The 14,441-nt window shown below is 40.0% G+C and overlaps 1 protein-coding gene across 2 annotated transcripts in view; it reads right to left on the bottom strand.

Annotated features, from left to right (window-relative positions):
• The window catches only part of SLC38A1 (solute carrier family 38 member 1), a 70,181-nt gene that overhangs the window by 28,173 nt on the left and 27,567 nt on the right, over positions 1 to 14,441 (bottom strand). For both annotated transcript variants that reach the window (XM_045466609.1, XM_045466608.1), the window contains exons 4-5: positions 13,153 to 13,228; positions 12,749 to 12,864 (exon numbers count right to left, since the gene is read on the bottom strand). In XM_045466609.1, coding sequence (XP_045322565.1) covers positions 12,749 to 12,864; positions 13,153 to 13,228 — 192 coding nt within the window. The remainder of the gene's footprint in view (positions 1 to 12,748; positions 12,865 to 13,152; positions 13,229 to 14,441) is intronic.

A 14,441-nucleotide genomic window follows, 5' to 3' on the forward strand; every position in this document is an offset into this window, starting at 1 on the left:
AAAAGGTAAAACCTAAGCAAAGACAAAAAAACTTGGAATGAAATACGCCACAGTGTTACCAGAGCCTGTTCTAACAGTGAGACTAGGTGATTTCTTTACACTTAATTTATTTTATGTACTTTCAAAATGGTCTTTAATGATTATCTTACTTTTACAGTAATAGCATTAAAATGAAAAATATTTCAAATGATAGTATTATTATTTGAAACTTTTTTTGTGGGGGAGGGGGAAGAGTTGCATTTGTTTAAACCCTCAAGGTCATTCATTAATATTGTCCCTATTTCATTTAAAGAGCTCACAAAATACTTTAAAGGAGAAGAGGGGCGCCTGGGTGGCTCAGTCAGTTAAACATCCAACTCTTGATTTTTTTCAGCTCAGGTCATGATCCCACAGTTCATGAGTTCGAGCCCTGCCCTGGGCTAACAGAATGGAGCCTATTGGGATTCTCCTGTCTCTCTCTCTTTGCCCCTTTCTTGCTCATGTGCTCTCTTTTGCTCTCTCTCTCTCTCAAATTAAATACATAAACATGAAAAAGAAAAGGAAGGAAGGAAGGAAGGAAGGAAGGAAGGAAGGAAGGAAGGAAGGAAGAAAGAAAAGACAAGAAAAGACAAGAAAAGAAAAAGAAGTAAAAATGTAAATATTCAGTCCCAAAGTGCACTTTTTATCATTAGATCCTGATTGACTTTCAACATTCTAAGGAGCAGAGGACCAGCACACCAGGTCTGATAGCATGCAATTATTTGTAATATTTACACATTAAACTAGGGAATGAAAGGGATGGTTTTTAAAGGGTGAGCCAGGAACAGGCAGGAATAAATTCTTTGTACAATTCCTTCCATTTATTTCCTCGTGGGTAAGACTAAATTGGTGCAAAGTTGCTCTTAAACTAACCTCACTGCTGGTTAAGTATTTTGTTTTGTCTAATGAAAGAAATATGTCTCACTGATGACCAAATCAAATAATATCTAGTATAATCCTAAAAAAAAAAAAAAAGAAGTATTGAAAAGAGGTATGCAGATAGAACTTGTCGGTTTAGTTAGTGCTTTAAGAGGTAAAAAATTTAGGAGGAGGTCTGAGTTTAAATGAGGAAGCTGTACTGGTAAGAAAGAAAACTGTGCACCAGCACCACTTCCTGTTTTTGCCTCCAGTCCTTAGAGGGGGTTGTGGGTTTTATGAGCTCTCCCTTTATAACTTGACATGTCCTCCTTCCTCTTCTTCCACTCCACAAGAATAACTAGCTTCCTTTCCCCTCAAACCTAGATCCTTACTTTTCAAAGTGATGCCCTCTTTATCACATTCTTAAAATGTATCTCCTGAGTGACAGAAAAATGCCATATAACCATTAAATAAAGGTGTGTGCTGTTTTGGGTGGGTATTTTGGACTTCCACTCCAGCAGGAATGGTGGATCTGGGGTTCATTCATACTTTCCTACTCTTTTTTTTTTTTTAATGTTTATCCACTTGAGAGAGAGAGAGAGAAAGAGAGAGAGGGAAGGAGGGGGGGGGAGGGGGAGGGGCAGTGAGAGGGAGACACAGAGTCCCCAGCAGGCTCCGGGCTCTGAGCTGTCAGCACAGAGCCCAACATGGGGCTCAAACCCATGAACTGCAAGATTGTGACCTGAGTTGAAGTCGGAGGCTTAACCTACTGAGCCACCCAGGCGCCCCTCTCTCTCTTTTTTTTTTAATGTTTATTTCTTTATTCTGTAACGTGGGAGTGAGCAGATGAGGGGCAGAGAGAGAGAAAGAGACAGAATCCCAAACAGGCCCCACATTCAGGGCAGAGCCCTATGTGGGGCTCTATCCCACGACCATGAAGTCATGACTTGAGCGGATGTCAAGAGTCAGACCCAAAATAGACTGAGCCCCCCGGGTGCCCCCCCATTATTCTGTTTCCTTGGTAACAATGCACATTTAAGGAGAGATGGAAGAGTTCAGAGGACTACACCAGGGGCTTGTTCCCCTCCCTCCCCAGCCCCACCACCAATCACACTGTCATCCTAACAAGTTCCTTAGCCTCGTGAGTTCTTAAGTTTCTTTACCTATAAAACAGGAATGATAACTAGGGGTTGTTCTAAAGATCCCATGACACATGTATACTTTATAACTAGCTTCTTTTTTTTTCTAACTCTTAAAAAAAATAAAAGCTATTCTCAGTCAGCAAGCCACGCAAAAAAAAAGAGGCTGCAGGTCAAAAGAGGTTTTGGTCAGTATGTTGTAGTTTGCCAACCCCTGGGTATAGACGTAGATCACTGATACGAGGTACCTGATGTGAGGTGAAGCTTGTGGTCATAGAACAAGGCAAAACTAACTGGCCCACACAAGGGCAGTTTTCCACTCTACTAAACCAGCTACCACTCTGAGTAGTAAAAGTTCAAGCTAACTCGGAAATCCCAATTTCTGAACTATGCTGACCTGCAGTGCGGATACACATCTGGGCTACTGCAACCCAGGAAAGTGAACGAAAAGGCCGTGTGCATCATAGAGGTATTAACACCGGTAAGACCTTAGAGAGTACACTTAAGTTGCCTCTTGCAGGCTACGAAAAACTCAGTGCTACAAAATAGAGGCCATGCTCTTCTCCTTGGGTCCTCGTCCTTGCCCGACAGCAGGTGCAACTCAGCGTCGATAGGACGGAGCCCACTCTCCGCACATGCTCTTGCGCCCGCGCTGCACACACACGCCCACCTCTCTGGGGCCCCGAGAACTGCCTTCTCGGAACCCCTTATCAGACACATCTTAGATGACTCACCAACTAAGCATAACTGCTCAACTTTTAAAAACAATGGGTGGGACTCCTCTCCTACGCTTGCCAACGCTCTCCGTTTAGAAAAGAGGCACTCGTTTTAAGCACAACATTAACCACTTTCCTATTTCCCTATTTCTGAAAAGCTTCTTAATCCAATGCATTTCAATAGAGTTCAATGGCACTGCCACTGTCCTTTCTACATGTATTTCAAATGTTGGCAAGCCTGAATGTGCCACTTCTCCCCTTCCAGCATTATTATTCCCAAACAAGAGGCTCTGATGCCAGTGATTTTCCCTGCCAGCTGAAGGGCAACAATTTTCTCTTCAGATCATTTCTAAGGAACGGTGACTATAACTCAAAGAATTTTAAAAACAAGTAACTGATTGACAAGAGGGTAGATGAATGTGACTATACGGATGGGCCTCCCAGGATCACTGGAAGAGCAGGGCTTCCCTATTGACTTCCTCTTTAATCGCATCATTTTTATATCACAAGATCCAGCGTCGTCTCTCCTCAAGAGGCAAAGAACTGCCGGCTTAGGAGCGCACAGGGGAAGACAACTTAACATTTACAAGGAAGAACCTGATAAATAGCCACACAGACCATCTTCATTACTGCTAAGAGCAAAGTGACCCTCTTGGCGAATGTGATTCGTACTTTTGGAATCTACATAAAGTAACGAAGCAATGGCGGTTCTTGAACGTGCAGAGTACATATTTGTGAAGCTGTGCTGCAATCTCACCCGACCTCATAGAATTTGCTGGAAAAGATGCAGACTTCAGAGCTATGCTGAGGCACTTATGTAAGCCTTATGCAAGCCTCCTGATATCAGGAGAAGCCCATTTTTGGTGACAGGATAATAACGATGAAATACCTGTAAGACATGAACAGGACTTAGGGCACTGTGCTGATGGGTCTCTGGTTCCAATTCCATTTCTGTCTTCCTTTATGTAGGCGAAGGCCCCTGGAAGTCTGATCTTGGTTTACAGAGATCCTTATATTTTAGATTTACCCTTACTGGCATGGCTATTTACTGGTATGTTTGTAAACACTGTAATTATAGGTAATACAATGTTGCATCTTTTTGGTGGAAGGATAATGAAAAAAACGCTCCACAAAGGTAAATAGTAAGAAATAGACAGAGAGAATTCACCTACAATTGAGGCAAACACTCAACCACAAAGTGAAGGTAATTGCTGTAAACTAAAAATGACAATTACTGTCCTTTTTGCAAGTAGCAATTTAACAACAAATGCCCTTTTAGCAACGCAATACCAACCTCTTACAGTATTTAACAGCCTCTGAACTATTTAGAATTTTCACATGAAGGAGGCAATCCCAGGAAAGTAACCAAGTAACCACTTGTGGTGAGTCCCGTGCTAACCTTGTTATTATCATTACATCTCCAAAGCCCATTTCAAATTTGAGGGTGAACTAAGGGTTTTGGTTGATATTTTCCCTCTGATAAGTCTGCAATAATTATGAGAGCCCTTGTTTTGCCCTAAAGCCTTGTTTTTTGTTTTGCAAAATCTAATTCTTATATATTCATTCATTCGTTCATTCATTCATTTCAATGAAACTTTATTGAGCATCATCTTATATGCAAGCAACTATTCTAGATCTTGTCGGGGCAGAGGGGATGTTTGAACAAGGAAGAATTAGACATTAGTCCTGCTCTTGTAGGGCTCAGAGTTCAATTGGGAAGGTAAAATATATGCCTAATTAATGGAAGTAATACTTGTAATTAGAAAGGTAGAGATTACACTGGAAACACAAGAGAGGGAGAGCTTCCCCTGCACGTAGGAGGATCAGGGAAACATTTTTGGAGATGGCATCCATCTGGGCTTTACAGGCCTATTGGCATTCAGCAGCAGAGATGGGGACGGGAATAGGGAGGTGAAAAAATCAAGGTGACAAGGACAGTGCAGGTGACCTTTACAGAAAAGAAGGGGATTAGTGTAGCTGAAAGGGAGGCAATCTAAAGGGAGATGGGGTTGAAAATATAGTTTGGAATGGGTGGCACAGCACCAACAGCTTATTCTCGCTCTCGTGGTCTAAACATCAACACTGAAAATCTGTTTTTCCTCAAGTTTTCTGTAGGCAAGAGGGAAGAAAAAAAGCTTTATTGCATTGGTTTTAAGTTCTCTAAAACACAAGGTTTTTTTCCAACTAGATTCGTCCCCCAAAAACACATGGTAGAAAAGAGAATACAGGGGCACCTGGGTGTCTTAGCTGGTTAAGAATCCAAATCTTGGTTTCAGCTCCAGTCATGATCTCATGGTTCATGAGTTCAAGCCCTGCATCAGGCTCTGTGCTGACAGCTTGGAGCCTGCTTGGGATTCTCTCCCTCTGTGCCCTTCCCCCCATTCTCTCTGTCTCTCACAGGATAAATAAACTTTACTTTAAAAAAAAAAAAAAGAGAGAGAGAAAGAAAATACAAAGAGTGTAAACTTTGCACTTCTGCTCCACCCTAGACCCCGTGTCACTCTCCGGAAGTATCCACTGTCCACAGCTTGCTTATGTGCCCTCCCGACTAGTCTGTAGGGTATACACGTATACAGTCTCCCTCTCTGCTCACTTCCACCCAGCATTCAGGTTTTTTCACATAATAATATTCCGGGGAAATCTTTCCACACCAGTACATATAAATCTAGTTTACTCTTTGACATAGTAGTCTAATATTTTATTTTATAGAACTACTATGATTATGTAAGCAATTCCCTAATAATGGACTTGGCATCAACTGACATTGCTCGTACTTGTGTTTTAATTCTCAGTAAGAAAATTTAAATCTTTGGAAGGAATTAAATTCAAGGGCTCATGAAGACAGTGGGGAATCTTAAATAGCCACAGGAGACCAAGTCGGGTGTAGATATGACAAATATGAAGCAGTTCAGAAGTTATACTGGTTTTATAATATACTTTAGGCATATATTTTACTAGCTGTGACCAGGAACTTGACCACTGCTGATCTACAATTTGGTGCATTTGATATTACAGAACTATTTCCATTACAATGGTTCTTTTCGAAACAGTAAAATAATCCAAGAATACTGACAGATTATACAAGATGACTTTATTTTTTTTTTCTTCCAAGATTTTACTTAAATTCAAGTTAGTTAACATATAGTATTGGTTTCAGGAGTAGAATTTAGTGATTCGTTACTTACATATAACACCCAGTGCTCATCACAACAAGTGCCCTCCTATACAAAGTGATTTTAAAGCTAAAATATTAACTTGCTAGTATCTATTGATAAGAATAAAATTTCTCTTGTGATGTACAGTAATAACACAAATTTGGTTATGGAAGAGGCATCATTAAAAGTCAGTATAGTGTTTTGTCCCTTTTTCTTTTTAATGTTTATTTTTGACAGAGAGAGAGAGCACACGAGGAGAAGAGGGGGGTGCAGAGAAAGAGGAGGACAGAGGGTCCAAAGCAAGCTCTGTGCTGACAGGAGAGAGCCTAATGTGGATCTCGAACTCATGAACCATGATATCATGACCTAAGCGGAAGTCAGACACTTTAATAACTAAGCCAGCCAGGCACCCAAGCAGTATATAGTTTTAGTTTTATAGTATATAGTTTTAGATCACACAGGTTCTAGAGTCAAGAAAGCCTGGATGGAACCCTGGTTCCCCAACTTGCTAAGTAGTTATTAAGCCTCAGTTACTTCATCTGTAAAATGGAGCTAATACTTCTGAGTGGTGATGAAGATTAAATGAGATAATATGGCAAGTAGAATAGTGTTCAATAAATGTTAACCGTTATTTAGTGACTACCTAATTAATACTTCAGCAAATACTTACTATATAGTGCTACTGAATACCAGGTGTTACATTACTGGTACTCTCTTCGTCTCTTTCTCTCCCTCACACACACACTCACAACATACACACCCACACCCACACACCCACATGCTCTCTCATAGCAGCCCTATGAGGTTGGAACAGTACATAATCTTCTTGCGTGCCACTTTTCAAAGTGTTTTTAGCTATTTATCTTTTGTATCCTTACAGCCATAGAAAATAGAAAACAAGACTCAAAAAAGTCTGGAGTTGTAATGAACCATAATAAAATTTAAACTATTGTCTACATAGATTGTTATGTTGTTTTAGAATTATATTTCAAACAGATGGCTTAAAAACGCACTGTTTACAATAAATGATGACATCACTGAGCTCTCAGAAGTATCATGAATTACATTCTCCTTTTTCGTGGTTTTATACCTAAGGGCTACATTATTAAAATAATAATAAACAAAAACACCTGCTAAGAAGTTATGGGAAAACATAAAGCATTTATTGCTTTGTCAGATTCTGTGTCGTTTAATAAACCTCTCATTTACCTACTACTATGAGATGATACGTTCTAAAGACATTAACTTTCTATATAATGTATGCCTTTAATAGATATCTTTAGAAATGTAACTTTCCTGTTTTGGGCCAGAGTGAGGGAGACGGTAAAGTGAAATAAAAACAAAACCTGCCATTCTTACATGCCAACATTTACTTTTGATGCCACTTTGGCTATGACACAGTTAAGGAGAAACTATGTAAAAAAAAAAAATCAGTGGTAGAACAGGAAGTTACAGTGGAAGATCCTTCAGCACCCATTGCATTTTCCTAGGATACCCACTCTTAGGAAAACTCACTTCACTGGGTGCATTTTACCCTGAGATACTTGTGCCTCAGCACATCCCCAAACAGCTGCCTCTGGGTACGGCCCCGTTTTGTTTCCAACAGAGAACACCTACTGTCAGAACAACGGTCAGCTGAGATTCCCCATTCCCATACCTCCTGTTCCTCAGATGGAATTATAGGGCTTCGGAATTCAGGAAAACACAAAACTGAACTGTATTCTTACAACAGGGCAGAGTTCGCCGAATCCAACTGAATCAGATGTGTGTTAAACAGGGATGACAGCCATTATGGTTAGGTCAAAAAAAAAAATGAGCCCCAAACTCATCCAAGAAAAAGAAATCACTCCCGCAAGTTTTCAGATGACTCCAGTGAAGAGCTCTGCACCCAGCCTCAGGGAGACTCGGAGGAGCCTTCCGGCTGCTTTTCTAAAGAAGTTTGGACAGGCTTGGACTCTTTTTCCATGTTGGCTAATATGAGTCTGGAACAGGGCCTTGTACCAGATGAAATATCTTGATCCTGCCAACTGCTTCTTGGCTTTGAGCAGCTGTAGGAGCAGCTGGTTTTACAACACACAGAGTGAGTCCTTGTTCTGCATTTTGTGAAAAACTTTAAGTTTGGGTCTTTATACAGCTACCTTCATGAGCTTTCACTTGATGATTTGTTGCGCCCGCTTTTCATGCATCTTGCAAATAACCGAATGATCTATAATAATTTTATGTAGGGGAAGTCTTCCTGCAACCATAAGAGTCAAGTTTTTCCACTTCTTTGCTTCAGTTGGAAACTAAAGAGTCATGAGACAAGAGATCAATTATCCCTGAATCACTATAATTAAAAGTCAACTGAATTCTAGGAATGGTAGATTGAATACAAGAACTTACTCCGGCTCCCTCCTAAGAGCATGAGAGGACAATAACAACAAAATTTCAGAACTGGAAAGCAGACAAAGCTGAACCTTAAATTAGCAGTGGAGAAAGCCAAGACCAATCTAATTTTCACCACAGAATTCCCAAAAGGCCCTGAGAGCATTACTGGAAATAGGGAACACTGGAAGGGATGAGCTAGAATAAAGGGGATCTTCAAGAGATAATGAGATTCCCCAGACCAGACCCCTGTTCTGTAAAGCTATGATTGCTCCCCCTCCATCTGGCAGAAGTATATACGTGAAGATACATTCTCTGGAAAGTATAAAATATAGGTCTCTGGGTGAGGGACTCAATACAACTTGTTGGGGAGTGGGTACTGTCATGAAAGCAGGGATTCGGTGAACACATGCAAGTGAGATATTCACCACAAGCCCTACCCCCACCTTGGTTCCCAGAAAGATGGCAGAAATGCTCAGACCCTCCGGCAGGAGACAGGAAGATGCTGGGCAATCTGAAACAGCCGAAGAGTTACTGACACTGGTGGTTCCCCAAGTAGAGGGCTGTAGACAACCCTTTTAAGTGAAGCTATTGCCAACAAGCTCCCACTCACCTGTGCCGGGCTTGAATTAGGCTGGTTTCCCCCATCCCTTATTTTTAAATATAACAGACAAAGAAAGACCACCTGATATCCAAGGAAGGATTCCAAAATGAAAGATAGAGTCCAAAGCCAACAAACAAACCAAAAATGAACTTGTAACAGAGATACAATCAGCACAATTCAGACTGTGGGACCTCTATAGGACAAATGGCCCAGTTTCTTCAACAAATATATGGAATAGAATACAAAGGAGAGAGAGAATTGGGGGAACCTATAGATTAAAAGAAATTAGAACACATGTCAACCAATTGCACTATATGGACTTTATCTGAGTACTCATTTGGAAAATCCAATTGGTTTTTTTAAAATGAGATAAACAGGCGATTGATTCAAATATTGTTTGGCTATTTGATGATATTAAGGAACTGTTGATAATTTTTAGGTACGACTATTATGGTTATGTTTTAGTAGTCCATTATATATGTGTGTGTATACATATATATACATATATATATATATATACACATACATATATACATATATATACACACACACATATATATGTAATACATATGTATGTAATAAATATACATATGTATACATATGTAATACATACATATATGTAATACACATATATATATAATGAGAAATATACTGAAATATTTATGGATGAAATGATATGAGAGCTGGGATTTGCTTTGAGAGAATCTAGGTGAGGTGGATGATTAAATAAGTGAGGCCAGGAGATGACGGGAACATGGGAATCTCATACTATTCTTTCTACTTTATGTTCAAAATTTTTAGTAAAAGAGGAAAACTGTCATTAGAATCCTTGGAGAATACACTGAAATCATAAAACAAAATAATAGAATATCAAAAAAGAACATTCCAAGAATTTTTTAAAAGCTCCTGTAAATAAAAAAATAATAACAGAAATAATATTCAGTAAAGAGCTGGGAAAAAATTTGAGCACATATTCCAGAAACTACAGAGAAAAATTATCGAAATGAAAATTTAAGAAAAGAATAAAAATTAGAGGACAAGTCCAGAAAGGTCCAGAATCTGGGGAGTAGTTCCAGAAAGAGTAAAAAGGGGAAAGAGGAGGAAGAAATTCATTAACACAATAGTGTATAAGAAAATGTCCCCTGGGGCACCTGGGTGGCTCAGTCAGTTAGGCTTCCGACTTTGGCTCAGGTCATGATCTCACAGTTTTTGAGTACAAGCCCCATGTCGGGCTCTGTGCTGACAGCTCAGAGCCTGGAGCCTGTTTCAGATTCTGTGTCTCCCTCTCTCTCTCTCTGCCCCTCCCTCCCTAGCCTCTGTCTCTCTCTCTCAAAAATAGATAAACGTTAAAAACATATTAGAAAATGTCCCCAAACTGAAGACCATGAACTTCCAAAAGAAAAGGATGTACCAACAGCCTGACACGATGGATGAAAACAGGCCCACATCAAGACACATCACTGTAAAGCTGCAGAACATGGGGGACAAAGAGATTCAACAAGTTTCCAGAAACAAAATAAAATAAAACAAAAACTCTGGCTATACAAGGACCGGGAATCAGGAGGATATGGGACTTCACACCAGAAGAGACCAGAAAACGAGGGAGCAATACGTTCAAAATTCTGAAAGGAACTTACTGCCAATATAGAGTTCTATATCCAGCCAAACTGCCAATCAAAGGTGAAGTCAGAATAAAGTCATGTTGCAGACATGGAGGCCTCAAAAAATTATTTCTATTCATCCCTTCTCAGCAACAAAAGGAAGAACATTCAGAAAGAGGAAGAAATGGAACATGGGGAAAAAGGGAAGGGATCTAGCAGAGAAGAGAGGTGAAGGGGATTCCCAGAATGGTGACAAAGAGAGATTCCAAACTAAAAGTCTGTTCTCTCTGTCTTGGTTCCCTCATCCATCAAGCAGGGAAGTACTAATAGGACCTATCTCACAAACTTGCAAGGATTCAGCAGAGAACACTTAAGAATAGTACCTGCTACAAAGTAAGAGCTGCAAGAGTTGCTGTTGTTACCACCATCAAAGAATGGACCCTTCACTATGTTAAACATAGAACTAACTACTTGATATACTGCAGTAACTAAAAAAAAAAAAAAAAAAAAAAAAAAGTAAATCAATGTAAAACACATTTCTGAGCTGAACATATTTCCAGCTTTGGAATAACTAAAATTAGTCACAGAACCATAGGGTTTCGGAGGTTGGCAGGGTTCTGAGATTTTTCTAGGGCAATTTCCTTGTTTTACAGAATAGGAAACTGAAGCTCAGAGTGGCCAAGTCCCTTGCTTAAGACTACACAGCCATTTAGAAGAGGAATTGGGACTAGCAGTCAGGTGTCTCCTGCCACTGCTCTGAAAACCACAAGCGCAGCTGCACAAGCCACCCCATGGCATCGTCAGAGGGTCAGAATTCCACAGATACCAATAAAAAAATCACCAGAGAAATATTTTGTCCAACTCTTATCATTTTACCCTAAAACCTGGCACTTGGCTCAAGATATACATAAACAGAAAGGCTACATAGAAAGATCCACCCAGGGCAATAAAGAGAAGAGGCTACAGTTGGATTTACTGAGTTGGATGGACAATAAAGAAGAAATGCATTGAATTCACTGTCCTATACAGAGTTTTAAGTCTAGGAAGGACATCTTTAGTGATTTACACATAACAGTATTAATCCCTAGAGGCGCCTGCGTGGCTCAGTCGGTTGAGCGTCTGACTTCGGCTCAGATCAAGATCTCACGGTTCACGAGTTCCAGGAGTTTGAGCCCCGCATCGGACTCTGTGCTGAGAGCTCAGAGCCTGAAGCCTGCTTCGGATTCTGTGTCTCCCTCTCTCTCTGCCCCTCCCCAGCTAGTGCTCTATCTCTCAAAAATAAATAAAAACATTTTTTTTTTTAATTTATAAAGAGTATTAATCCCTAGTGCTACTGACCAGTATGGCACAGCATGGCTGGACATCACTGATCCCTGAGTAATGGAATGGGTAACAATGTACTTTCACTGCAGTTTTCTAAGTCTTTCTAAAGGTGTATACACAATTTGTAGGATTACTAGCCATTTCGGTCACTGCTTCCAAGCATAGATGATGCTCCTATCTAAACGACCCAGGGATACAGACTACTCAGCAAGGCCAACAAAGACGTGAGTGTAGTCTTGTGGGAAAAAGGCTGGAAGAAGAGAATGTCCTCCTTGCCTCATCAGGCAAAACACCCCTGACACTCCTTAGAGGTTTGAGAAGGGAATCAGGCTGGGTGAGAATTTTCCTGGTATAAATTCTATGTCTGTTTTCATCTTGTTCCAACTAAAAATAAGCTCTCTGTACATTTGCAGAAAATCCCATTCAACAGTGTGAGAAAAAGTTATTTAAAAACAAAATTGCCTAATTTCTTTTAACTAACTCTCAGAGAAAAGTACATGCTAATTTCTCATCTGTGCTTCTTGGCTATTTATTACAAACAAATTTACAATCACCTTTGGATAGTACATGTTCCACTGCAATCCAAACACCGAAGTGGTGAGTGGTTGGATTAAATACCTCTTAATATTTTGACCTTTTAGCTGAGATTTAAAATGACAGGTAAAGAATCCAAAAATACCAAAAAAATGCTATCTTGAAATCTTTTAACCCTTTTTATAAATGCTTATTTTGGTGTTTTTGATTAATGAAAAGATTTTCTCCTTCCACTTTCTTATAAACATTAGGTGCAACTTGGAAAATCATTCCAATAAACAATATAAAAGTATGTACTCACAACTTAGCCAAGTTAGTAAAAACATAAAATGAAATAAAAACTACTCGGAAATATTTCCAGTGTCTTCTGTACATGAACAGGAACATACAGAAAATACAGTTTTAAAATGGAAATTACAGCACTGTCAACACTCACAGAAAAAGTAGAATTCCGGTGTTTGCCAGGGCAAAGGCGAGTCCCAAAATCCCACTGCCCATAATGGCATTGCTTAGGTTAAAAACAGACATGCCTAAGGAGGTTGTTCCTGGAATCTAAACACAGAGACAAACATAAGCAAAACCGTCCCCAAGAAAGTTCATCATGTCAAAGTCTTTAAAGCACTATTAGGAACCAGTGCAGAAATAAAATTCAAGAAATACTTGTTTAGTGGTCTGGTTATTTTCCAAAATGGCTTTCAGGAGAAAACACACAGGGTCCATGGAATATCCTGGGGAATATAAATAGCTATACTTTTGGTAGGATGCTACATGCATTAAAAACATCTGTCCCAATTTATGGGATTCAAACAAATAAGCAAACTTTATTATAATGACACTTACATAGTCATCACATTTCTTTTTTTCCAAGTGGCTGTTAGTGAGACTTCTTCTACTTTCGCGATCAGAAATAAATTTGCTGTAAAGACATGCAGAATAATTTAATTTCACAATAATGATTGAAGGTTAACATTATTACTTATCAAAACATCACACAGGGAAAGTTATCAGTCAATTACTTAAGAGTTTACAGCCCTATTCAACCACCTGTTTTATTTTGCTTTGTCCCTTGCCAGTATTAGTTGTTTACACTCTTGTTTTACCAAGTGAACTATGAGTGTCCCAAGGGCAGATACTTTGCCTCATTTGTTTTTAAATTTTTTTTTAATGTTTATTTATTTTTGACACAGAGAGCATGAGCAGGGGAGGGGCAGAGAGAGAGGGAGACACAGAATCCGAAGCAGGCTCCAGGCTCTGAGCTGTCAGCACAGAGCCCAACAAAGGGCTCGAACTCACAGACCACGAGACCATGACCTGAGCCGAAGTCAGACGCTCAACTGACCGAGCCACCCAGGGGCCCCACCTCATTTGTTTTTATACCCCTCACTGTACTTAGTACAAAACACTATTAACAGCAGGTGCTCATCCTGAGATGAAATGAAAGACAACCCTAAATCAAAAAGAACTATAATCTCAAATCATTCAGATTCGAATCATTCAATACTAATAAATGACTATACACAATACAAGTTAACTTTTATGTAGATTTTTCTCTAACTGAAAATTAGGTAATGTCAAGGATACTATAAAGCTGGCATTTATTTTTTTAAATGATTATTTATTTTTGAGAGTGGGGGAGGGGCTGAGAGAGAGAGAGAGAGAGAGGGAGAGGGAGACAGAGGGTCCAAAGTGGGCTCCGCACTGACAGCAGAGAGCCCGATGTGGGGTTCGAACTCACAAACCGTGAGACGATGAGTCGGATGCTTAACCAACAGCCACCCAGATGCCCTATAAAGCTGGCATTTAAAAGAATACTGGAGCGGCGCCTGGGTGATTCAGTTGGTTAAGTGTCTGACTCTTAATTTTGGCTCAGGGCATGATCTCAAGGTTTGTGAGTTCGAGCCTTGTGTTGGGCTCCTAGCTAACAGCCTGCTTGGGATTCTCTCTCCCTCTCTCTACCCCTCCCCCACTCGCACACACACACTCTCTCTCAAAATACATAAAAACATTTCAAAAAAAATAAAAATAGGGGCGCCTGTGGGGCTCAGTCAGTTAAGCATCTGACTTTGGCTCAGGTCATGACCTGGCAGTCTGAGGGTTCAAGCCCCACGTCAGGCTCTGTGCTGATAGCT

Source organism: Leopardus geoffroyi, chromosome B4, assembly GCF_018350155.1.
Source record: "Leopardus geoffroyi isolate Oge1 chromosome B4, O.geoffroyi_Oge1_pat1.0, whole genome shotgun sequence".
In the NCBI taxonomy this organism is placed as follows: domain Eukaryota; kingdom Metazoa; phylum Chordata; class Mammalia; order Carnivora; family Felidae; genus Leopardus; species Leopardus geoffroyi.